Source organism: Lactuca sativa, chromosome 8 (assembly GCF_002870075.4).
Source record: "Lactuca sativa cultivar Salinas chromosome 8, Lsat_Salinas_v11, whole genome shotgun sequence".
Classification (NCBI taxonomy): Eukaryota; Viridiplantae; Streptophyta; class Magnoliopsida; order Asterales; family Asteraceae; genus Lactuca; species Lactuca sativa.
In genome coordinates, this window is record NC_056630.2 from 187,656,326 (window position 1) to 187,682,271 (window position 25,946).

The 25,946-nt window shown below is 37.8% G+C and overlaps 3 protein-coding genes across 5 annotated transcripts; 1 reads left to right on the forward strand and 2 right to left on the reverse strand.

The window, feature by feature from the left end:
• The first annotated feature begins 11,392 nt into the window (after window positions 1-11,392).
• Window positions 11,393-17,726, forward strand: LOC111916189 (subtilisin-like serine-protease S). Its single transcript, XM_023911820.3, has 11 exons — window positions 11,393-11,670; window positions 11,762-11,856; window positions 11,950-12,047; window positions 12,112-12,270; window positions 13,175-13,286; window positions 13,844-14,393; window positions 15,211-15,305; window positions 15,397-15,636; window positions 15,876-15,990; window positions 16,256-16,445; window positions 16,984-17,726. The coding sequence occupies exons 1-11, from the start codon at window positions 11,590-11,592 to the stop codon at window positions 17,553-17,555; spliced, it is 2,307 nt and encodes a 768-aa protein (XP_023767588.1). The 5' UTR covers window positions 11,393-11,589; the 3' UTR covers window positions 17,556-17,726.
• An 85-nt stretch (window positions 17,727-17,811) lies between these two features.
• On the reverse strand, window positions 17,812-18,720 carry LOC111916178 (uncharacterized). The gene has a single exon (XM_023911809.1). It carries the CDS (start codon window positions 18,718-18,720, stop codon window positions 17,812-17,814), a length of 909 nt encoding a protein of 302 aa, XP_023767577.1.
• Window positions 18,721-19,251: 531 nt separating this feature from the next.
• LOC111916188 (N-acylphosphatidylethanolamine synthase) lies at window positions 19,252-21,982 on the reverse strand. Of its 3 annotated transcripts, none has more exons than XM_052766829.1 (5): window positions 21,567-21,980; window positions 21,182-21,309; window positions 20,431-20,516; window positions 19,957-20,094; window positions 19,252-19,696 (listed from the first exon to the last, which is right to left on the reverse strand). In XM_052766829.1, exons 1-5 carry the CDS (start codon window positions 21,773-21,775, stop codon window positions 19,415-19,417), a joined length of 843 nt encoding a protein of 280 aa, XP_052622789.1. In that variant the 5' UTR covers window positions 21,776-21,980; the 3' UTR covers window positions 19,252-19,414. The 3 variants fall into 3 exon arrangements, with proteins under 3 accessions (XP_052622789.1, XP_052622791.1, XP_052622790.1); XM_052766831.1 differs by having other exon boundaries at window positions 21,559-21,698; XM_052766830.1 differs by lacking the exon at window positions 19,957-20,094 and having other exon boundaries at window positions 21,567-21,982.
• Between the last annotated feature and the right edge of the window lie 3,964 nt (window positions 21,983-25,946).

Consider the following 25,946-nt stretch of genomic DNA (forward strand, 5'->3'; position numbering starts at 1 on the left):
TTTGTTCACTTTCTATCTTATTTCAAGATTAGAACTATTGAATCAAAGCAAAAGCCACCCTAAAAAGCTTAATTAAAAGAAGCCTTTCAACACTTCTTAATAAGTGTTTGATCGTTATTCAACGGGAAACCACACTAACATGTTAAGGTCTCTCTTGACCTTGAAGGAAGAGATTCGTGCCCAGGATCATTTGTTTCATGTCTTTATTGACATCACAATTTTTCCTAAAAAGGATTGCTTTATTTCTTTTCTTTTACACCCTTAGCACGAAAATCTTTGATTTTCCAAAACTCTGGTTCTAATTATTACAGGATTTTTCATTGGATTGGTGGTTAATTATAAGTTGTGGTCAATTTTAATCCACGTGGGAGCATTGTTCAAAAGATACCGTTACACCTTAAAGGGATAAGATGAAGAGTTGCTGACTCAGGCGGGAGTCCAATCGATTTGATTTCAAACGGCGTAAAAGAGAAAGCGTGCGAATTGGAAACGTCTAATCTCCAAATGACGTCGCAGACGCGTGTTTGAATTTGAAACGGTTCTTCTCTAAATGATGCAGAAGTGGCGTGTGTGAATCTGAAACGCTTCATATCTAAACGGCGCTTGATGGGAGGAGTGTTCTTAGGGTTCTGACATTCTCTCTCATGCGTGATCATCGGCTACACCAACTGTCACGCATCAGTCAACTCCGAAAAACCCTTCCATTCTCAATCGAAGATTTGGGAAGATCTTTCTCTCTCCTTAAACCCCAATATAAAAGGCAACATCCTCTACCATTTACCTCTTTACTGCAATCAAAATTCCCAGAGCGCAAGAAATCCCTGAATATTCACTGTTCATCATCTTCTCCAATTACTTCTAACAATGGCTGATTCTTCTTCTGTTCACGCCACTTCCCACATACTGCCTATTCGCCCACAACAATGCCTAATCATCGATTTAACCCCCCACGTTTACGACGCCTTCATGTATCCAATCATCGAGTGTTTAAGGTTTTCGCCGATTGCTCCTGCACTTTCAAGGGCGGAATCAGTTCCAATGGAGTTCCTGTCGCAAATCTATGTGACTGCTTATTACGACAAAGTGGTTGACAGGATCTTCTTTGATGTTTCTCATCACAAAGCGTCCATCTCCAAGCAACGATTTTGCTCTCTGTTAGGGTTTGATGCTGATCCTACGAGGGTTAATCCAGAGACAATTCCAATGGAGCACCTGTTCAATATGTTCTACAACATGGGTTATACGGAGGTGCTTACTTCCGTCGCCAAATTCAAGAAGTCGTGCTTGCCGCCACAGTGGAACGGGTTGTTCACTGTGTTATTCAAAGGCCTCTCTGAAAGAAGCTCCGGTTCTGATGGTGCTAGCCGGTTGTTCTTGTCCATCTTGTATGGTGTCTACAATGGCATCAATGTCGATTATGGGTTTGTTCTTTGGCAACAACTCATCCAGAGTCTCTCCTCTTCTTCACGGCATTCAGAGGTGTCTTATGCCAGATTTTGGACCTTGATTACGAAGTGGGTTATGGACAAGTACAACGTCCCAATTGTCGCCGGTGCACCGATGTCTTCGATTGGTACATTTCATACCACAAAGATCATCGTCTCAGATGCTTCCAAATTTCCCTTCAATGGTTCCATTCCGGAATCTATGTATGCTGACGTTCCAGCTGACAGCCGGATTATTAGAACCTACAAAGAATTCAAGCGTTCTGGTCCGAGGGATCTCACACCGGAGATGTTGAAGTTGATTCACGAAGCCGACAAGCCTGCTCCAAGAGGCAAGAAGGCTGACAAGGGGAAACAGGTGGCGAAAGGGGCTAAAGGCCCTTCTCCTAAGAAGAGGAAACCCACAAAAGCTGCTCAGTCTCCGCAGCAAAAGAGGCGAAAAACTCAACCCAGGAGAAAGCTGGTTATCGCTTCTTCATCCAGTGAGTCAGAGGGTGAGAGTTCGGATTCTGAAGACTCTCCACGTGGCAACACACCACCCAGATCTCCTACCCCTGAGATTCAAATCCCTCCTTCTCCAATTCCCTCTCCTCCTAAAACTATTCCTACTTCCATTCCCACCATAAACCCCTTTACACACATTCCAAACACTTCAATCCCAATGCCACCACCAATATTCACCGAAGTTACCACAACATCCACTGCAAATGTTAGAGCCAACGTATCTGATACGGGGGTTCCTACTGATGCAACCGAACCTCCACCAGCACCCGAAACCATAAACACAACCGAAACCCAAAAAGCACCCGAACCTACACCTATACCTACACCCGAAACAACCCAACCTGAACCTACCCATACCACTGTACCACCAGCCTCACCACCACCACCATCTCCCGATCATGCCTCTGACGGAGACGACACTTTCCTTGGCGGGGAAAACATGACGTTTGATTCGGTCTACTATAGTCCGTTTCAGGTGCAGAGCGATGATGATAATGACGCTCCGGTCACAAAGAAACATCTTAAGGAGCTTCATGACAAGGTCGACTTGCTCATTGCATCTTCTTCCATGTCTCAATCATCACTCTCTGAAGCTGCTATTCAGAAGATTGTTGATGCTTTCTCAAGGGCTCAGCAAGATTCTATCGCTTCTGCAACCTCCGCCATCGATGCCTCAACGAAAGCCTGTTAGGCTGTGACCGAAAAAGTCGATAAACTATTTTCTGATGCCTCTGCCCTGTTAAAGTCTTTACAGGAGAGTGCTAATGCCACCAAGACTACGTTGGAACCAATTGCTCAACAGTTGGCCACGTCCGTCTCTACTGAGTTGAAGTCCTTTGCTTCCCTTCGTCAATCGCTCACAGATGACAACTCAGCTTTCCATGCTACTATTGACGAACGTCTCTCAAAGCTCCAAGAAGATTTGGCTGCTGAGAACTCGTTGATGGATGTTTTAGCAAAGAAGACCACTGGCCTGAAGCTCAAGAGTGCTCAACTCTCCCATTCTCAACAGCAGATTGACTTTTTTCGATCCGAACGGGAGGTCATTAAGACGTGTGTTTCGGATGTCCACTCTGCCATATCCAACATCCTCGAAGCACATGATCCAATCCTTAACCATTCTGTGAGTCGTACCCTTGCAGAGAAGCTCGCTCCTGCTCTAGACCTGTTAAGCAAAATTGAAGGGCTACCCGATTTCGTGTCCATTCCGAAACAAGGGGGAGAAAGGGAGTCTGTATCTCAACCACCTCATTCCACAAAGGCAACTCACACAACTGAACCTCCTCCTGTAGGCCAAGCCTCCGGTTCGGGTGTGAAAGATAAAGGCAAGAAGATTACTGAGGAAGAAGAGGAAGATGACGAAGAAACCATTGCTGACTTGTTGAAACGCAAAAGTCGACGCAATGTGGCTGATGATAGTGCTCATGTGGCAAAAGAAGCGGAAGAAGCTGAACGCAAACAGAAAGAAGCCCACGACCTTCTCGAGAGTAGGAAAACTCTTTTTCCTGCTTGGACTCTCGAGAGGATGATAAAGGAAGCAATCGATACTCCGAGCATCTTGTGGCTGGAACCAGTTATTTCTTTTGACTGTTCCAATACTGTCGATTCTCAGTTCGACATGCCACTGACCCGAAAGGCGTTCATCTTTCACGCCTTCTCCAACGTTGCAGAGTTCCCTCATCCTCATCTGCAGGTTGATCGGGACTTGATTGAATTCTATCTGAAGGCTGCTCAACCCCAATATCAAACCTGGAGCGCTCAGAAGATCATCAACGTTCGGGTCTTGAAACCATACACTGAAAGGAAGTTCATCAACGTTCGGTTCAAGGTGCTTAGGGGATCTGCCAAAACCGAACATGCCATTTCTTTAGCAGATCTTCCGAACCTCAATCCCCATGATTGGATTATTCTGCACAACATCCTTCTGACCAACGAAGCTGAATATGGTCCGATCATCGACCATCTCAAGAGGATGTTGGTGTGCTACATCATGGAAATTGCACTGATGGATCAGGAGATAGCAAGCGTCTTCAAGAAGAAACCAACAATATCTCCTGTTGGCTCGGCCAGTGATCTGAACCAAATGCAGATGGGCAAAATTGACTCGAGGCGAAACTCAGTCATGTTCACTAGGAATGAAGGACAGAAATGTCTTTTTGCCTTAGCTGATAAACATCTATACACCACTGCTTGCCTAGAGCATGTGTTGGGGATCATCCACAGATGCAAACAAAACACAGCGGATGATATCAAGTACTTCGACGACATGATACATTGGTACATTTGGTTCAGACAGACGATCCTTGCGCTTATCTCATGTCTGTTTGATACTATCAAGAAGAAGGTTCCCGCTGCTGGCCCAAGTAAAAGGAAGAATTAGTCTCGCTCCAATTTGACGCAAAGGGGGAGATTGTTGGGTAGCGTTTTGTTATAGATTGCGTCTATTGGGCTCGCTTATTAGTCCAAGTTTTGTAACTCCGGTTTGGGCCTGTCTAACCGAGAGCTTGATAGGGTTTTGTATAAATATATATGCTTGCATGCATATTATAAAAGGGGGAATAGAAAAACGATTATTACGATAGATCAGAGCATTATTTTCTTTATCGTTCTTGTAACCCTAAATCCTCTACAGTGGAAGTTCTTTATCGAGCTCCGCTGAGGATTGTTGATCTAATCATTCGACACACTTTGATCCATACTTGTGTTATTTGCAGTTTTCGCATTCATTATTTTACCTGTTACAAAGATCTAAACGATCTTCAAGTTAGTTTCATAACTTATCACAATGGATGATGTTGTTTGCTTATTTACTGTTATACTGTGTTGTGATACTTTACATGACGTCCTCCGCCCCAGAACGTTTCCGCCGTTCTCGGTTTTGGGGTGTGACAATATATATATATATATATATATATATATATATATATATATATATATATATATATATATATATATATATATATATATATTGGGTGGTAAATGGATGATAATGATGAAAAAGATGAGATGAGATAATGATAAGATGAGAGGCCTCTAATTTATAGATGATCTAGTCATCTAACGGAGTATAGATGACGACCATAAACTATTCTAGACAGTCTAGTAGAATGCTGGTAGGCTTGCAACATGTATGTGATTTTGAACTATGTGTTCACCAAAGATGTAGTCCACCCCCCCCCCCCCCCCCAATGGCTTCCTTATTGACATGCATTTGCTAAGGAATCCCCTAAGCAGATTTGTCTACCCCGTCGCTTACAATGATCCTTAGGATAGGTCTCTTGAGACTAGTATTTATGGTAATAATGTGAGGATAACAGGAATGGGTAATCGGGTTGAATTGTGTAACATTTGGATCTTGTAAGTTCCCTTTTTACCCTTGCTAAACAAAACCCTTGCATTTTGGTCCTCTGGATAGTACGTGGGGCATACTCTATGAGTACGCTTAGCGTACTAGATGGACTTTGATCGCGGGCATCGACCATGTACGTTGGGCGTACGTGGGTTACTCCGAGCGTACGTTGGCTTGGGACAAACCCTAGTTTTTAGGGTTTGTGCCCTATTTAAGCTTCTTTAACCCACCTCTTGGACATTTTAGACCATCCTCCATATCTTCAAAACCCTAATTCCATCCCTTAGCCTTTATGTGGTGCTTTTGAGCTCTTGTAAAGAACTTTGGTGTGTTTTTTGCATCTTGAAGTGGAAGAACAAGGTTGAAGACTCATTCTTTGGAGAGGAAATTAAAGATCCAGATTTAGCATCTTCATTTCATGACTTTTGAGGTATAAAGTTCATAACTTGTCAAATCCTTGTATAAATCTTCTTTTGGGCTTGTTTATGGCCATTTTAGTCCCTTATGGTTGGTCCTTGTGAGCTAAGGTCGTTTCAGAAGCTTAACCTTTTAGATCTTGACATTTTAGGGGCCCCTTAAGTAGAAAAATGCAAACTTTATGGTGTATATGGACTCATGCATGTTTTAAGACCATTAGTTAAGCTATTTTGAGCTCTAGTGCTCCATTAATCCATGCATGCACGTAAAGTTGCCAGCTTTACGTGATAAATCATTTTTTGGGACTAGATCCGAGAGTATGGAGTATGGGTTGAATGGATTAAGTTCTTTTTGGCATGGGGTGGCCAACTGGGGAGTACGCTGGGTGTACAAGCTGGTAAGCTGCATGTACTAGCCCCAGAGCGTGTACGCTAAGCGTACAAGCTGAGTACTCCTAACGTACTCAGCAGTTGGGCTTCAGTTTTGGGCTTTTCGATTTTGGGCCATGTGTGGACCTTGGGAGTTTAGGGATTTATTGAGCCACCAAATGTCTAGTTTGGACTCTTTTCGATGAAGGCCCACGAAGGGGTTTGGGCCCAATTTGGAAGATTAAGCTATAATTGGGCTTTGGCTGACTATTTCTGGAATTGGGCCTTTTTGAGTAATTGGGTTGGGCTTTGGCCTTGGGCCAAGTTAGGTAAAGGGTAAAATGGTCTTTACCCTAGTTTGGAATCTTAGTATGAGTCGGTATCCAATTATTAATTAGATGTTATTTTATGATGATAGTGCGGGGATTTTCGAACCAACAGCTAGAGATTTATCTGTGAGATTCAGCAGTTTGAGGTGAGTCTTCCTCATTGTGTTTAGCGGGTCGAAGGCTCCAATGTCAACCCATGGTTATTATGTTAGGGTGCTAGATGTGTGCATGATGCTTGCATGTGTATGTGTTTGTATGCTTAGTGGGTGGGGCCCAATGGGTAATTTGTATTCCATTACTTGTTATACTTGTATGTTTGTATGTTGGGCAGGGCCCATTGTGAGAGTTAGGGTGAGGCCCATTATACTCAGTGGGCGGGGCCCGTTATACAAGAGGGCAGGGCCCATTATACTCAGTGGACGGGGCCCGTTATGCGAGTTAGGGTAGGGCCCATTACACTCATTGAGCGAGGCGTACTATATGTATATATGTGTGGTATGTGGTATTTGGGGGAAGCGAACTAAGCTTCGTGCTTACGGTTTTCAGTTTATGTTTTAGGTACTTCTAGTGCAAAAGGGAAGAGCTCGGGGTGATTGCAGTGCACACACGATATTGTTCCGCATTTCATGATAACTCTAATATTTTATGATGTTTGATAGATTTGTTCCACTTGGGTTTTATGATGATGTTTTGGCATATTAGTTTTATTAAATGAAAAACGAAATTTTTGGGCCTTATTTTTGGGACGCTACAATTGTTTAAGTAAAATAATATAATTATTATGGGTTGAAACCCTATGTGCTCACCATATTTTCCCAAGTATGACCCACTTAGGTTCCTTTCATCAAATGTAGCGGTATGAAAGCACATGTGTGTTGACATGATTCTTATGGGTGGATAATGGAATGTAGGCCAATAGGTTAATATACTGTTGTAAGGCCTATAATGTTTTGTTTATGCTTATATATTGTATTGAAAATGACATCCCAGGGTTTTTAATTTAAATAAAGTACATTTCTTTGGAAATTCTTTGATAATATTATTATCATATTTTTTGGAAAAAATTATGCATTATAATTCTTAAGAAAAAAAAAATACTCTGATTTTTAATAAGCATAAATAAATCGGTCTTTTTCTGGCCGTGAAATTAGGGATGTCACATGCAGTGTGTGTAAAAAGGTAGGACATAACAATGTAACATGTCCAGAAGTGAAAATCCCACAAAACTCAAGGAAAAGATTAGATATGGAAACTAGTGTAGATAGGCAAGGAAGTAGTGGAGCAAAAGCTAAAAAATTACAATGACATCTGACAAATAGAAAAAGGATATAGGTAAAAGGAAGAAATTTGAAAGAATTATCAAGATGAAACTAGGTAAGAGGGTTAAGGGTAAGAACAGGGAAGGAAATAGTGGTGATAATCCATTGGAAAATGACTAGGATATAACTTTCATTTTATGTTTTGGTGTAGTTGCTATGTTTGGATTTAGGTTTGATTTTTTTTCATGTTGTGTACTACATTTAGTTGTTTGACAACCTTTTTATCTTTTAATAGGATGAATCTTGTTATGATTTTATGTTGGATTGGATGTGCATGTTAATTTAGTGGTGCATGTTACCCATTACTTTAAGTCGATTTGGTTACCTTAAAAGGGAACATGTGGTCCATGTTACTTACTAGTTTTAAGTGGTCTCACTACTATAATGACAATATTTAACAACATACTATATTTACAATATAGCAATGTACTTTGTTTTCCATATATCAACATACTATAATGACAATATTTAGCAACACATATATTTACAATATAACAATGTACTTTGCTTACCATATATCAACATACTATAATGACACTATTTAGCAACATACTATATTTACAATATAGAAATATACTTTGTTTACCATATATCAACATACTATAATGACGATATTTAGCAATATACCATATTTACAATATACCAACATACTATATCAATATACTATAGTTACCATATAGCAATGTACTTTAGTTACCATATGTCAATGTACTTTAACAAAACATAATTGTTAATGACTACATATACGTAATTAACGAGTGATTAAAAAGGGTGCATTATATTTACAATACTAAACATGCACAGTTAACTTACCTAAATACAAATGTTTTATCCATTTAATAATCACAACCTAAATTGCCTGATTATTTCAGGGCTTAAATAATCACAAACAAAATTGCCTGATTATTTCAGGGCTTATAGTTTCATTACCAAAATTGTTTGTCATTAGGACAAGTCTTTGTTACCATTAGGTTCTACCACAGTAATCAACAAAAATAAAAACCAAAACCCCAAACAAATACAAAAATTTATCCTATATATATATATATATATATATATATATATATATATATATATATATATATACACACACACACACACTAGGGATGAGAATTTGTCCCGAAACCCGAACCGAACCGAACCGAATTAAACCCGAATAAGCAATTCGATTCGGTTTTCGGGTATCTATATAAGGCTTATTTGGTTTTCGGGTTATTCTTCGGGTTATTCGGTCCGGGTTACCCAGATAAGGGCTTATTCGGTCCAAAGAACCGAACCGAATATGAAGAGTCGTTTTTTTCCCTTGCACAATTTACGTATTCGGTTCTGTGATCATCACAATCGATCCCAAAAAAACCAAATCGAAGATTTGTACCCACTTAATACACCAAATCGAATATCCTATTACACCAAATCGAGTCGACTACTTCCATAGTGATGATTGCGACAATTTTGTTTGATCGACAGTTGCTGATTGCGAATTGCTCCTTCCGATAATTTTTTTTGATCGACAATTGCTCCTTGCGACATTAGTCTTTGATCGACATTAGTTTTTGATCGACTTCCATACTTCAAACTTCTGTGAATCATCTCCTCATCTTGTTTTCTAGTTTTTACTCCATTCAATTCATGGAAAATTAGGCTCCAAATCAAGAAACACAAGTAAGAATTTGTATCTTAATCTACTACTCAATCTTTCAATGTGTTATTATGTATGTTACTCATTGAAAACTGGATGTGTTAATGTACTACTCAATCTTTAAATGTGTTATTATGTATGTTATCAATTGAAATTTGAATGTGCTATGTTAACAGTTAACTTTTTTTCTATAGGTCCAAGCAATGGGACTTTGACCTTGAATAAGAGAATTTAATGAAAACAACCATATATGTTCTTTTACTTGTTTCATTCCATATTGATGAAGTTATTCGTGTTATATACTTATAGATAGATTTTTGGGTGTTTTGAAAGTTTAATTTTTAGTGTTTAATTTGTTTCTTTAAAAGATTTGTTATGAAATCATAAGCTACAAAAGTAATACAAAATATTTAGGTTACTCAGGTTATTCGACTCCTTAATCATCTTGTACATGTTATTTGGGTTATTTGGGCCGGAACCGAACTGAAGCGAATAATACCCGAACCGAACCGAACCCGTATTGCTTATTTGGTTCGGTTTTCGGTTCATACAATTACCCTTATTCGGTTTACAATTTATTCGGGTCGGGTCGGTTCAGTTCGGTTCCGACCCGAATAACATCTCTAATACACACACACACACTTGATCATCACCATCACCACCTTACTTCTGTAAAAAAGAGTGAAACTATAACCCCAACATCACCATCACAGTGAATGTGAGACCGATCGCTAACACCACCATTGCCTCGATTATCTTTTGATTTGTTTTTACCTTGTCATTGAGCTTCATGTAGTCAACCATAGAGATCATGTAGTCTTGACAACTCTTCCCTAAGATGCTTCATTTCTAGCTGACTCTCAGTTATCTTCTCATCCCACAAAAAATAAAGTGCAAATCGGTAAGTGACATTCCATCACGTGATTTTAAGGATCCGAAGAGGGTGGTGGAGTCGACATGTCTCTTTTGGATGGTGTATTTTAGGGTTTCAATGGATTTTGTTTGGCCAAATAAGAGGAAAAAATTTTAGGGTTTTTTTTCTTTTGATCCCCACATGGGGTGTCTTATAACCCCACCGACAATGTTTGTCTTGGGCTCCAAGGGTCGGCGACATGACATAAGTAGGTGGGTATTAAATATAGGGAGAATTACAAAATTGGTCCCTATGATATAACCCCACATGGGGTGTTTTATAACCCCACCGACAATGTTTGTCTTGGGCTCCAAGGGTCGGCGACATGACATAAATAGGTGGGTATTAAATATAGGGAAAATTACAAAATTGGTCCCTATGATATAGTGTAATAGGAACCTTTTCTTTCCAACATGGCAGCTTATTTGGCACAGGTGACCTTTTAATTTAGGTAAAGGGACTTAATAAACCGGTAAAACAAGAATTCATTCCCTTAAAAAGCCAAAGATAAATGAAAGAGACCTTTAAAAAATTAAAAACAAAAATAACAAATTAAAGAATCTCCCTATTCTAATAAAAGAATATGTTTATTTTCCTATTGACAAGTGTCGTGCTATTACAACTCATTAATATTATATCTCATCTATCATGTCACTTGTCAACCTATTAATTATCCATTTTAAATTTTAAATTTCCACTCTAATTACACTAAATTAATAATTGATTATCCATTTCAAATTTCAAAATTTAAATTTAATTACATTAACTTAATAATTGATTTTTCATTTTAAATTTCAAATTTTCTCATTCTAATTATATTAAATTAATAACATTAGATTAAAAAATAAACTACAATCAGTACAAATTATAAGGTGATTTAACTTCATGTATTTATTTAAATCAACGATTATAATTTTATATAACTAAAAAAATATCTTAAATAATAATTTATTTTAAAGAATTGATTAATAATTTTAATTTTTCAATATAAAAATTTAATTAATTTTATAACATAAACTACTACTGGTTTATAATTTAACACCAAAATTATGATAGCAACCTTTCAATTGGATTCAAAATCGGGCCATTTAAGCAAATAGCAATGTACACAACACCATCACCACCCCACTCCATACGCCACACTCCACATTATCTCTGTGACCAATCTCTCATTCCCTCTCATTCTTCATGTGTCCTCTTTTATTCACTTCAAAACTGCCCCAAATTCTCCCTCTCTTCAATAAATTTCATTCCCCCTGAACGAATCTTCCAGTTACAACTTAAAACCCACTTCTGACTTGCAGAAATGGGTTCTTCCATCAATATCTTTCTGGGTCTTTTGATATATGTTTCTGTTGCACATACTACAATCTTCACTTCCGCGAAGGTATACTTTCGATCTTATTCTTGTTTTTCTGTCGGTTTTTTCAAGAAATTTCGTTCCTTTTTTATTAGTAATGGTGGTGCTCTTGGTTTAGGTGTATGTGGTGTACATGGGTGGCAATGATAGCGATGACCCAGATGAAATTTTGACGAAAAATCATCAAATGCTTGTTTCTGTTCATAGTGGAAGGTTAATAATCATATCCCATTTCGATTTCAAATCTGGGTTTTCATTTTTCTTTTTAGATTTCCCATTTTTCATCGCTGAATTTGGTTGAATCAGTGTTGAAGAAGCACACGCGTCTCATTTGTATAGTTATAAACATGGGTTTAGAGGATTTGCAGCTAAATTAACAGAGGATCAGGCTCTTCAAATTGCAAGTAAGCTTCACTCATTTCCCAATTTTAAATCGACAAATTAATGATTCGATGATGAAATTTACAGAGATGCCGGAGGTGGTTTCGGTTTTCGAGAACAAAAGAAGAAGTTTGCATACGACACATTCATGGGATTTCATTGGTCTTGTTGGGGAAGAAACCATGGAAATCCCAGGTTTTTCAACCAAAGATCAAGTTAATGTCATCATTGGTTTTATTGATACAGGTCTGATTCCCACAATTTGTAAACTTGAGGGCATTTTAGTCATTTCATATTTAACAAGAATATTGTTTTTTAAGCATTAAATTCATTGTACATCCTGCTTTCTTTTTCATTCTCTAACAACTCTGTCTTTTCAGTAATTTTCTTATTAAAGCCTCGTCTTTTCAAAAAAATATATTATTTTACTTTTTAACAATTTCTTTTTCTTATTAGTACATTGTAGTTTAAAAAATCCACCCAATTACACAATTGAATATTGCTTTGTTTTTTGATGAGATTGTTTTATAATCGGGTAAATAAAAAAATGAAAGAAGAATTTTATTTATAATAAACAAATAAATGAAAGTACCTTGTTATTTTTTGTATTTAACTTTTTTAATAAAATAGGTCACACGTGATATTTGTCTGGTCTTGTTTCTGTCAGTTTCTGTATGTATGGGGGAACAAAGAAATGGGGCTTTGTTTCGTATTACATTGATGGAAAACAGAACACATGACCTCCCATTTATTACCTCAATTGAAAATGCTCTCTCTCTCCTCTCTCTAGGACCATAAAGACAGATCTTCATATCATGTTACATTCATCTTCTTTTTTAAGGAAAAAGTTAAATATTTTTTCCATCTTTCAATCATTACAATCTTTCTTTATAAATATTATCATCAAAATTACAAATTTTTGTACTTTTTATATGTTTATCATATCGAATAAAAGGCAGTACAATTTTTGGTACTTTATAAATAGTGCATGTACCGGCATGTTAATGTTACCAGGCTGATAAGTATTAGGCTACCAGCCTGGTAACCGTATCGGTATCTGACACACAGATACCGGTACTTAGTTGTACTGTGTAACAAATACAGTACAACTTGTTCCGTACAATTTGAAAAAGTGGTGGTGTAAATACAGGAATTTGGCCGGAATCAGAAAGTTTTAGCGATGCAGACATGCCTCCGGTGCCAGCTGGTTGGAAAGGAAAGTGCCAATCAGGGGAAGAATTCAATATTACACATTGTAACAGGTGTTCTTCAATTATCATTGCATTATTATTACGTCCATAATTGGTTTTTATATTTGTTCTTTTATGAAACAATAATGTTACTTGTTACCTAGTGATTGGTTTCAGATCTAATCTTAGTCCCTATCTTTTTCCCATTAAGTTTGTCTCTATTAAGCCAAAATAAAATAATAAGTATCTAAGTTTTGTGTTCACATCAAAAACCGATAGGTTCGAGATATTTTTTGATAAAGTGTTAACTGGATAAATAATATTTTAATAATATCTTTGAAAATGGCAAGAAAAAATAAATGACGGAAAATTTTATAAAAGGTTTGGACTAAATAGGGAAAGTCTTTCCCAGACTTTCTTTATTAAGTCATCTTTCTACATTAAGTAAAAAAGAAGCACCATATATAGCTTAACAGATTAAAGGTTGCTTATTTTCTTTCTCTCATTAATTGTTATATGAAAAAGAGTGTGAAATAGATAAATGATTTCTCTTTTGGACCGAATGAACCCTAAATGACCATTTTACCATTTTCTACCATCAAGTCATCTAACTTTTATCTTCCAAATAGGAAACTCATAGGAGCAAGATACTATCTAAGCGGCTACGAAGCCGAAAACCAAAATTCACAATACGACGACGATCCAAAAAACAAAAAATCTTTTCGGTCCCCACGTGACAGTAATGGTCACGGGACCCACACCGCCTCAACCGCTGCGGGCCGCTATGTGACCGACATGAACTACAAGGGTCTGGCCCGCGGCGGTGCGAGAGGCGGTGCACCCATGGCCCGAGTCGCAGTCTACAAAACATGTTGGGACTCGGGTTGCTATGATGCAGATTTACTAGCCGCATTTGATGACGCAGTTCGAGATGGGGTCCACATTGTGTCATTATCATTGGGGCCCGATGCACCTCAAGGTGATTATTTTAGTGATGCGATTTCTATTGGATCGTTTCATGCGGTTAGTCGGGGGATTTCGGTTGTTTCTTCGGTTGGTAATGAAGGGGGAAAAGGCTCCGCCACGAATCTTGCTCCGTGGATTATTACAGTTGCGGCTACATCGATTGATAGGGAGTTTACGGCAAATTTTGAAATGGGAAATGGCGTAAAATTGAAGGTATATACATTTTTTTAATATTTTTTTATTTATGATATAAAAGAAAATACTTGGTTTATATTTATTAGTGTAAGTTTACAAACAGAATGGTTAAATGATTGTGAAAACCAAGATTATACCATTTCTAGCATAGTTGACCCATTTTTTTCACCAATATGGTGTAAGCCTAGATTCCTAGATATAAATAGTGTTTCATATCTAATCTATTACAAATTTACAATAGTCGTAACACCATAAAGAATATTCTCCTATGTATTCTCTTTTTGAAATAAATTGTTTGTATTCAATAAATTTGAAATTAATTATCATACCAGTAAAACAAACGCCTATTAAATAAAAAATTACATTAATAAGTATTATACATAATATAAAGAAATAGTACACTTATATTATAAGAAAATGTAAAAGTGTAGGAAAGTTATAAATAAGTTCAAACATAAATATTAAATATATATAATAAGTTAATATCAATTTAACTTATATTATGATGTTACAAGTAACAAACTAATATATCTATCATACAATTAAATAAAATAAAAATACATTGCATTTAAACTTGTAGAACCAAATTGTGAGTCAAATTTGTAAAAAACTAGTAAATATAATGGTATATTTTTTTAAATCTATTTAAGTTAGCAAGGCTAGGAAGAAAAAAATACTTATGCTTTCTGATGTTAAAAATGGTGTAATGGATTTATATAAATCAGACTCTTACATAGAAAAATTACACAAATTTGGTGCAAAAAATGCTGCATCAAGTTGTATTACAGTTCATTATTTGATTCTGATAATTTAATATTACCTATTTTTTTCATAGGGTGAAAGTCTAAGTGTACTTCAAATGGAAGCTCCAGCAAGAATCATATCGGCTTCAATAGCAAACGCAGGCTACTTCACTCCGTATCAATCCAGGTGAAGCAACAGGTACTTTTGTTCATCGTTACAAAGTAAAAAAAATCATCAAGTAACATAAAATTTTGAAATATTTACATTTGTGATGCAGTTATTGCTTAGAAAGCTCGTTAAATTATACAAAAACAAGAGGAAAGGTGTTGTTATGTCGGCATGCCGAGCGTTCATCGGAATCAAAGGTGCGAAAGAGCGAGATCGTGAAAGCCGCCGGTGGAATCGGAATGATTCTTGTTGATGAAAATGTGGATGTTGCGATTCCGTTTGTGATTCCGGCTGCTATTGTAGGAAAAAAAGTCGGAAACCGGATTTTATCATATATTAACAAGACACGGTTCGTATATTTTTTCCAAGACTAGACAAGCTTTCTAGGGCTATTTTCAAAGATGAGAATCAGGACGGCATTTTCATCTTTTTGCATAATGAGAGATCGAAAGCAAGTCTCTGTCCCACTTTTTTGGATGGATAAAAAGTTGCAATTTTGTCTTATCTACATCTGTCTAAGTTTCAGTCCAATACATGTTAAACATAGTACAAGACGACTATTATAACTTTTTTTTTGTCTAATTTCAGGAAACCAAGTTCACGGATTTACTCATCGGAGGCAGTATTAGGATCTCAAGCTGCTCCTCGTGTAGCATCGTTTTCATCTAAAGGTCCCAATGGATTAACCCCAGAAATTTTAAAGGTTTGACTACGTACCTTAATTAAACAATGCTAATTGCAGAAAATAGCAACGTACTTGTATTTACCAAACTAAGTAATGTACTTGTATTTTTTTACCCATAATTGCAACTTACTTGCATGTTTTACGGATAATAACATGTAACTTGAAACTTGTAAAATATAATTTATTCTTGATGATAACAAAGTACTTGCAGTCTTTAGACATAATTGCAATATATTTACAATTCCTCGTCCATAATAGCAACAAATTTACAATTATTTTGTAGCCGGATGTTGCGGCTCCCGGATTGAATATCCTTGCAGCATGGTCTCCAGCGATCGGGCAAAAACTGAAGTACAATATTCTGTCTGGAACTTCCATGGCTTGCCCTCATGTAACTGGAATTGTAGCATTGATTAAAGCTGTCCATCCCACATGGTCTCCTTCTGCAATTAAATCTGCTATTATGACAACGGGTAAACAACTTTTATTGATACCTTTAGGCACCGGTATACTGCATTGTGTTTGATGTGCATTGGACTGAGACTGGACTAATGTTAATGGTACAAAAATTGCAATTTCTTGTCCTTACTAAAAAAGTGGGATAGGGACTCGCTCTCGATCTCTCGTCTGTGTAAAAGACGTAAACGTCCTCCTCATCCTTGTCATTGTAAGTAGCCCTAAAAATTTGTCAAGTCCTGTCCTATTCTATGCAACAAACGCAGTCTTAGGCTGTGTTTGTTACTTGGGAGAGAATTGGACGGAACTGGATAAGTTTTTTAAGGTTTTTTCATATGACGACGATGAGAAGGGTATTTACATCTTTTGCACAAACAGCTGATCGATGGCTAGTCCTTCTCTCACCTTTTTAGGTAGGAGAAAAAATTGCAATTTTTGTGGAATTAATCATGGTCCCCGTCAAATAACAGAAAACACAATACAACATGTTCTACATGGTCTAATATTGCTTAAGGTCATAAAACCTAAAGCTTATCTAATTGCTATCTCACGCAGCTTCAATTTTTGACAAAACTGGAAAACCAATGAGGGTCGACCCTGAAGGTCGAAAAGCGAACCCATTCGACTATGGCTCAGGCTTCATCAACCCCACCACGGTCCTTAACCCTGGTTTAGTCTATGACTCAACCTCTATGGACCACAAAGCCTTTCTATGCTCAATCGGCTACGACCAAAAGTCACTTCGCCTCATCACTCGAGACAACACCACTTGTGAAGACCAACCGTTCTCAACACCCTCAAACCTTAACTACCCTTCAATTGTCATACCCTACTTAAAGTCAAACTTCTCAGTTACTAGAACTTTGACTTACGTTGGAAACTCGGACAAAAAGACCGTTTGGACCTCCGTGGTGGCTCCGCCACGTGGGGTGGAGGTCGATATTGTCCCACGGAGGCTCGTGTTTAGCGGATATGGCCAGAAAATGAACTTCACCGCCACTTTTAGATTTTCCGGCGAGCCTCGGGGCTATGTGTTTGGTTGGTTACAATGGAGGAATGGAAAGGTGCGGGTGAGTGCCCCGCTTGTGGTTCGAGCCGTGCCTTTTGACTTGGGCTCGGGTGTTTGACCAAAGGGTTCAACGATCATTAGCATAGTAAATTGGCTTGGGAGATATAGGTTTGAATAGAAATTTGTTTTCTTTGTTTTGTTAAGTATATAGAGGATTGGAAATTGGGTTTGTAGAATTGCTATTTTTTTATATTTTTATTTATTTAATTTAATAATATTGTTAATGCTATTAATTGTTATAATTGTTATTCATTGTACAAACTTTGAAAGCAACGTTTACAAGTCAAAACAACAATCTTTTCCTAAAAGATTACTTAATTATTCCATAATAAAGCAAGAGCATCTACAACACCATCGAAGCTTCCAAACCTACTGCTAACAACATTTACATCGACTCCAAGACTTTTGGCTCCGGCCGCCGTCACCGGCCCATGCGCCGCCACCACCATCCCTGGATTCACTCTCATCGCCGCCTCCCAATCCAAACCCATCGCCCTCAAACTCTTCAACATCCCTTCCACTTCCCCTGTACTCGTAAACACAATCGCATCTACCCCACAACCACCATCTCTCTTTACTAATTCCGCCGCACACTCCGGTCCCACCCACCGTGTCTCGTATGCGTTCACCCTCACCGCTATCCACCCCTTTGTATCCAAGTCTCGTAAAAAATTGGGAACCACCGGCGGTTCTTCCAACCCCACCACTAATGGCACCGGGCACAACACTCGCCGGCCACTCCCGTACCCCAGCGACTCCACCAGACCCGCCGGCGTCGATATTTCAGGAACTAAAAGCTTAATTCTTTCACTGTTGTTACAGATTTTACCTACGAATGAGTTATCGATTAACTCCGAGTCTTTTCCGAGAGCACAAACTGTGAAATCTTCGCCGGATGGGGATAATGGTGTGGAGGTGAGCTCCGATAAGGCGTCGGAGAAAGCTGAGATTCCTGACCTTGAGGTGAAAGCGAGGGCTGAGAATTGATTAATGAGGGGTGTTGGAGGTGAGAGGTAGTGGAGGATAGATGATTTGGTGTTGGTGGTGGGTTCGACGGCGATGGTGGGGCACCAGAGAGAAGTCCAACCCTTGAGGTGGATGAGGTGGGAGAGACGGACGGCGTAGTTTTCCGGCGTGGTGAAGGCGATGAGGCGGCGGTTGTTGCTGTCTTTGACCTGGCAAGGAGAGGTAGTAGAAGGAAGTCTGGCGTATGCAGCATTCATTTTTGCAACGATTCGATTGTTGTTCTTCACACTGCTTTTTTTAAACGAGTTAAATGCAAAAGTAAAAAAACAATAATAAGTAACATATTTTAATTATTTTGTTATTAGATAAATATTTGGCACAAACTTGAATTTGGTTTGATTGAATTCTTATATGTGGATGAGAGTTTTTTTTAATGAAAAAATAGTTATAACCTATTATTCATAAATATAGCTTAAGCAGTTGACAAAAAGTCTACATGAATATGGAAACAAGACTTATATGAACTTTTAATATAATAATCAAATTCGAATATCAAAGCTAAAATAAATTTTATTTTGAAATGATTATAAAAACAACCAATTCTTAAATTTGTTCTACTTTCCTTAAGATTACCCCATAGACACAAGTTGGGTTTGTTTGTGTAAAGGAGTAAGGACCAGTATGGGCCAAGAATGGCCCAATTTCCAAAGGATGGGCCCAACTGCGCCCTTTCCATCACTAGGTCTAGACTTACAAATACAAGGATATGGTGATTGATGCAAAACAAATGAAAAAGGAAACATTGTTTATTATATTATTTTTATTTTATATTTCCTATTACAAAATCCCAATGTTTGTCATTCAAATTCAAAATAATTCTAACTGCTATAATCATAGTTTCCTAATAAAAGAATAGAAAGTACAATGCCATAATTAGACAAAAAAAAAAAATCACAACTTTGGCTTCCTACCTAAAATCCGTAATCTCTCCAACACACTTTGAATCCGTTCTGATATATCGATGTAGAGGCATCTTTGTGCCACCTCATCCATCTCCCCAAAAGGCGGCCAACCGTATTTTTGAAAAGGCAGTAAATCTTTAGAAGTCAATAAAGCCGTTTGCTTTAACTTGGGAATATCAAATTCTATCGGCTCCCCAACAATTATTTTTATATCTTTTTTCCATAAAGGTATAGGAGGTCTTTTGCCAAAAATATAATTTTCAGGCATCACCTATAAAAAAAATTGAATAGTTGCTAAGATACAGTAATTTTGTAATAGAAAGTATCATGTCAACAAGATGATATGATACCACCCACTGGGGGGCCACAACCACTTTGTACCTCATATACATCTGACATGATGTATATCACGTACAAAGTGGTCCCCACTAGGTAGTATCATATCATCTTGTTGACATGATACTACCAATAATATATATATATATATATATATATATATATATATATATATATATATATATATATATATACCTTTTGGAAACCGTGATGGAAAATTGGCAAGACAATTGGGGTTACAGGGGCACGAGCAATGAGACTGGCGGTTCCCCATTTTAATCGTCTTATCGGTTCATCTTCTTGGCAGACTTTTCCTTCAGGAAATGTGTGTAGCTGTCGAATTAAAATAAAATGCTTATTTATGCAAATAGTGTCTCGCTTTATTTTAACAGTTTATACAACTGTGTTTTACTTTTTACCAATTTATGCAACCATGTAAAAATATTGGTGTAAAAATGAGGAAAAGTCTAAAATAATGCCTTAATGAGGGACACAAAATTACAGTTACCTCAAGATGTGGTGCTGGTTAAAAGGTTATTTATGCAACAATGTTTCATTTTTTTACTAATTTATGCAACAATGTAAACCTTTTTTTTACCAATTTATGCAACAATGTTTCAAGTGCATAAACAGGTTATAGGTAAAATTTGAAAAATATAGAGGAAGTACCCAATCACCATTACTTAATCGATCAAGAGCTTCATTCATGTGTTCTTGATAGATTCCACCACCCCTAGTAATTGGAATGCATTTCCCTGCAGATTTTACGGTTTTACCCTTTTTAAACCCATCAAAGATTTAGAATTTAATGGAACAACAGAAAAACCAATATTTTCTTCCAGTAATTTATAATTTTATAAATTACTGCCCTAACGTGTTACTTTTTTTTTCCTATTAAGTGGTGTATGCATAAAGTGTATGGAAAATGGAAGGAAAAGAAATGAGGGCAAATTTGTAAAAGGTTATGACCTAATAGGCTAATAAGGAAGCCTCTTTTCTGTGGCTTTCTCTATAAAGTCATTCTCTCTGCATTAAGCCAAAAAGAAACTCATATAATATAGCTTACTGGATTAAGTCTTGTTCCTAACAAGTCCATTAAGTCAAAAAGAAACAACACCTAACTTGGATATATCACCTCAATTTGCATTTTTTAGCTCCTAATCATTGGTGATGAGTTGATTATTGGCATACTATTTAAAAACTTGTTTTCCATGGTTTAAGTTTCATCTGAATAACTAGATATTAATGAAACATTATGCATCAATCCATGCTTTAAACTACTATACCTATTCAAATTCTTCTAAAGATGGTATCATTCAAAATGGAAATACATACAGGTGAGGAAGTAAGAATCAAGAACTTCATTTGTAAACATATAAAAACCATAAAACTTTGAATATGTACAAAAAAAGACACATACCAAGCCTGAAAAAATATGAAAGGACTGGATTTTTGAAGCAAATGTCTTCAGCAGCTAGTACCCATCGTTGCAAATCAGCATTACATGTTGGGAAACCTTTGAATCCCCACATTACAGGATCATCCAATCTGTAAGAAGTACACAGCCAAATTATAAACAATGCTCCAAATTTCCTGAACTTTACAAGCCTTCTCTTCATCAGAAATTTTACAAAAAAATCAAGAAACAAAGGGATTTCATTCGGTACTATGTCAGAGAAGCTTATGCAACTGCACTTGGTCAAGCGAAAGCCTAATTGCATTCAGATCATAAAATTGAAGAGAAGTGAAGAACGAGAGATGTTCAAATTGAAGAGAAGTAAAGAAAAAGAGACTAACTGACTGACGTGGACATGTGATTGCTAACGGTGATGAGAGGAACACCAGGAGGTCGAGATCTGACGAGATTAAGGAGAGTGTCTGCGTTATCAACAGAAGTAGAGTTTAGGAGACTTGCAACCGCTTTAGCGAAAGTTCCGACTGCCATTATCACAGTCTTCCTTGGTAATCCTCCCAAGTGATTTGGCCTACCCGCCCATTCCATGATCCGCCCCATAACTGATTGTTGATACACCACCACCACCACCTCTGCCGCCGCCTCAGACAACAAAATGTGGAAAAATAAGTTAGGTCAGAATTGATCGACTATAAGCGACGCCGACAGTGATGTAAGGCTCGCGAAATATTTATCGTCCGCCATGTCGATGCTGAAGCCGGAGGATTTTATGAGTTGGGTGGAAGAAGAAATACTTGCTCAAAAAACCATCATAAAAAATAAAAATGCTTTCTATATTTAAGTTTATTGCATGCCAAATTATATAATATGTAATAATCAATTTTTTTACCTACTATTATTTGGTACAAGTCTTGGCTAAGTAGTTACAAGTAGGGTGAGCATTTGGACCGGACCGGAGCGAACTGGGTCTTGGACCGGATCGGTTTTGCAGAAATTGGTGGACCTTGGATCAGACCTGTTGAGGCTTATCAGATCTAGGTCTTGGTTCCCGGTTTTGGACATAGATGTGAGTATTTGGACCGAACCGGCTCCTTGACTAGACTTTTTACAGAAAACGAAGGTCCAAATGTTCACCCATGGTTACAAATAGCGAGTGTTGATATTCACGGGATGATGTGAGGATCGTAGATGGAAGGTTTTTTGTAAATCAAGGTTCCTTAGAGGAAGGCGGCCAACAATGTAGATAACGTCATCATCAGACTTAGATTATGAACTTTGAACGTAGTATCTTTAGATGAGAGTTGGTTAGAACTCGTTTAAATTTTAAGTAAAAGAAACATACACATTACATGTTTTAAAGAGTATGGGTGGAAATGACACAAGCTAGAGAGTAGAGAGTGTAGTGGGTTTAAGTTGTGGTCTTTATGCCTAGAAAATATGAGAAATGGTGTGGGGGTCTTAGTGAAACTAACGTACAAAGATATTCGAGTAGAAAATGTTAAGTTGTGGAGACTGAATCACAATTTTGGCCATATAGTTGCTAGACGCTAGACAGACTAAGCATGAGGTTAGTTCATATATCATATACAACATCAAAATGCGTCATGACTAGATTCATCAATGTTTTTAGGGTATGGCCTTAATGACAAATTTTTAGGTCATTATGCTCCTATATATCCTTTGAATTCGTATAACCTAAAGTATGTAAGCCATTCGACAAAAAACAATAAAACTATATCTCGCGTTCGCCCGTGGACATAGCTTATCAATATGATCATGCGAACCACACAAACTGTGTAACGCCCCGATTCTCAGGTATTGATTTAAATAAAAGTTTATTTGGTTTTAAGATCTACTCGACGAGTTGGTTTCCCTACTCGTCGAGTAGCAGCAGGGTGGATCGCGTATTTAGTGGCCTACTCGCCGAGTCCATGAAGAACTCGATGAGTAGGAGCTGGCAGAAGAAACCTTATATCCCGGGGTTTTGCACCCTATTTAAAGAAGCATAAGCCTCATTTGGCCTCTTTTCAGTCCTTGAGAGCTCATAAAAACCCTATTTCGTGTGGTGCTTCATTCTTGTGTGTCTTAAGCTTTGGAAAGAAGGTTTTTGGAAAGGAAGAGCTTGAAGGGCAAGAGACTAGGAGCAAGGAAGGTGTGGGAGTCAGAAATCTACCTCAGTTAGCATCATTTGGAGGTATCAAGTCGCCACCTTTACCTCATTTTCCTTCTAGACCTCATTTGGTTGAGATCTAGGGTTTTTATGGTTTGATTGTGATGATATTGTGGGATATGAGCTAGATCTGAAGTTGTAACTTCAGATATGGACCCTTCTTGGGCTCTAGAGTCATAAAGCTCCGAGTTTGGCCATGTATGAAGCTTTCCTTGAGTATGAAACCCCATTGTGAGCTTAGATTTGACATTAAGAGCCTTTTTTATCTATACATGCACATAAAGTTTGCAACTTTACGTGAAAAGCATGCCTTAGAAGCTTGGATTTGTAATTTGGAGCCATTGCATGGCTTAAAAGAGTATGTATGACTTAAGGACCGAAGGAACTCGGCAAGTCACAAGCTCGACTCGGCGAGTCATATGAAGATAGGCCTGGACCCGACGAGTTGGATGAACAACTCGGCGAGTCCGGTGAAGATTGCCATAGAACTTGACGAATTGTATGAACAACTTGGCGAGTCGGTTGAGGTTTCCCCAATTTATGTATGTGTGTGTAACCGTCGAGTTGCAAGAAAGAAACTCGACGAGTGGCCTTAGAGTTCGATCGTAAACCAAAGGAACTCGACGAGTCACTCCGGTGACTCGGCGAGTGGACAAGTACTTCAAGGACTTCGGCGAGTAGTCGAGGGTACTCAGTGAGTTAGGGTCAACATGGACTGTTGACCTTGACTGATGACTTTGACTTTGACCAGGGTTTATTAGTTGGTTTATGGGGCACCTTGAAAGGTTGGGAACTTATGGGTATGATTGTATTATGGTAATAGGTGGTGGAGTTTCTAGACAGTGATCCGAGAGCTGGAGTTCATCTACCGAGTCGACGTCTGCAAGGTGAGTTATCCTCACTATATCAATAGGGTCTATGGCACCAAGGCCGACCCTTAAGTTGTTATTGTCATGGTGTGCTACATGTGGTTATGATTTGTTAGATCGGAATCAGGATAGACAGTATGTTATGATCTTATGATCCATAGGGATTGGTATGTTAGTGACCTGCTAGGTCGGTCTCTAGTTACGAGAGATTTCTATAATTGATGATCAGTAAGATAGATATGTTTGATGTTTGTATATGCCAGTACATGATAGTTATGTGCACATGGTTATTTGCTTGTTGGTTGGGTTAAGGCGGTCATGCTTTGTGCTGAAGGCCAACATACCCTTTGAGCGGTCCGTGAAAACTGTGGGCCCACGTGGCGGTCCGGTCATGCCGAAGGCTCGGGATAGGATCAGATAGACTGTAGGCCCTGTAGGGCGGTCCAGTCAGGCCGATGGCCCAGTATGCATGTTATTGATTGTCTGTTACTGATATGGTATTAACAGGGTGGTATTGGTATTTTGGGGATAGCTCGCTAAGCCCAAGGGCTTACAGTTTTCAGTTTATTATTTCAGGTACTTCAGGAGATCATGGCAAGGCGAAGGCGTGACCATACCGCTCCTCATCCTTTTGATCTAGTTATTGGGACACTCTGATGAACAATGATTTGAAAACATTTGTAAACAAATACTATTTTGGTTTTATTTATGATTGAAAAAGTTTAAATTTGGCGTAAAATTTTGGATGTTACAAACTGATTGTGTTCTTATTTTTGTTTTTGCATTATTACTCTGTTTGAGAAATCATTTATCAAGTTGTTGAAGTGCTTAAACCCTAACATTAATTAGGTGTCGTGATAGGATCATAAAGACCAAGGTAATTGTAAAGGAAGAGGTGTTGGTCATTGTGTTTATGTACGTCCCTCATCCTAACATGGAATGATAGAAAAAGTGGAGGTTTTAGGGGATCTTTTGATGAGATGATTGGAAGAGTCACAGAGGACCAATAAGTGGGTCCTTTGGGGACTGCAATGATCATATATGAAGAGATATTGATAAGCATGAGGGTGTATGTCGGGGTTTTGGTTTTGGTTCTAGGAATGACGAACGATAAAGCAACGATTAGTCTCATGTGCATATCTTCATATGGAAAACGAAATGCAAAAAAAAAACAGTGGCAAAAGTAAAAGATATGGCATATGAAGAAATGTGCATCATATTGAGCACAAAAAGAATATCAAATGGGATATACTAGCTAACTAAAGTAAAAGAGTATGTATATGGACTCATGAAAAGTTAGGTATATAAAGGATGTCAATGGTCGGATTCTAGTGGAATAAGGGGACACCAAAAAGAAATTGGAGAATTATGTCATCATTTTTTTAACAAGACACTTCACGTATGAGGGATTGGAATATGGTGAACATCAATGCATGTTAAAAGTCTGACAATCTTAGATTTAATTTTTCTACATCAAAATTGAAAGTAAGGAAGTGAAGATCGCTTTACGAATGATGGGAATTTATTAAGAAATTAGTCCATATCAAATGCTTATCAAGGTATGATTGTATCAAAGAGATAAGGGTGTGATGTGATTGATGAACCTCTCTAACATTATTTTAGCCTTGACCAAGATGGTAGATAAATGAGGATGTACTATTGTGATATTGAATAATAAAAAAAAGATCCCAATGATGTAATAACTATAAAGGTATTAAACTTCTTAGTCGTA

What these genes read in the sequence shown, in the direction of transcription:
- LOC111916188 (XM_052766829.1), bottom strand. Translation starts at nt 21,775, where the DNA reads ATGGGGCGGATCATGGAATGGGCGGGTAGGCCAAATCACTTGGGAGGA. An exon ending in GTTAGCAATCACATGTCCAC is followed by an intron (nt 21,310 to 21,566) that starts GTCAGTCAGTTA and finishes TACTTCTTACAG; the next exon opens with ATTGGATGATCCTGTAATGT. An exon ending in GATTAAGTAATGGTGATTGG is followed by an intron (nt 20,095 to 20,430) that starts GTACTTCCTCTA and finishes TTAATTCGACAG; the next exon opens with CTACACACATTTCCTGAAGG.
- LOC111916189 (XM_023911820.3), top strand. Translation starts at nt 11,590, where the DNA reads ATGGGTTCTTCCATCAATATCTTTCTGGGTCTTTTGATATATGTTTCT. An exon ending in GAAATGGCGTAAAATTGAAG is followed by an intron (nt 14,394 to 15,210) that starts GTATATACATTT and finishes TTTTTTTCATAG; the next exon opens with GGTGAAAGTCTAAGTGTACT. An exon ending in TAACCCCAGAAATTTTAAAG is followed by an intron (nt 15,991 to 16,255) that starts GTTTGACTACGT and finishes ATTATTTTGTAG; the next exon opens with CCGGATGTTGCGGCTCCCGG.
- LOC111916178 (XM_023911809.1), bottom strand. Translation starts at nt 18,720, where the DNA reads ATGAATGCTGCATACGCCAGACTTCCTTCTACTACCTCTCCTTGCCAG.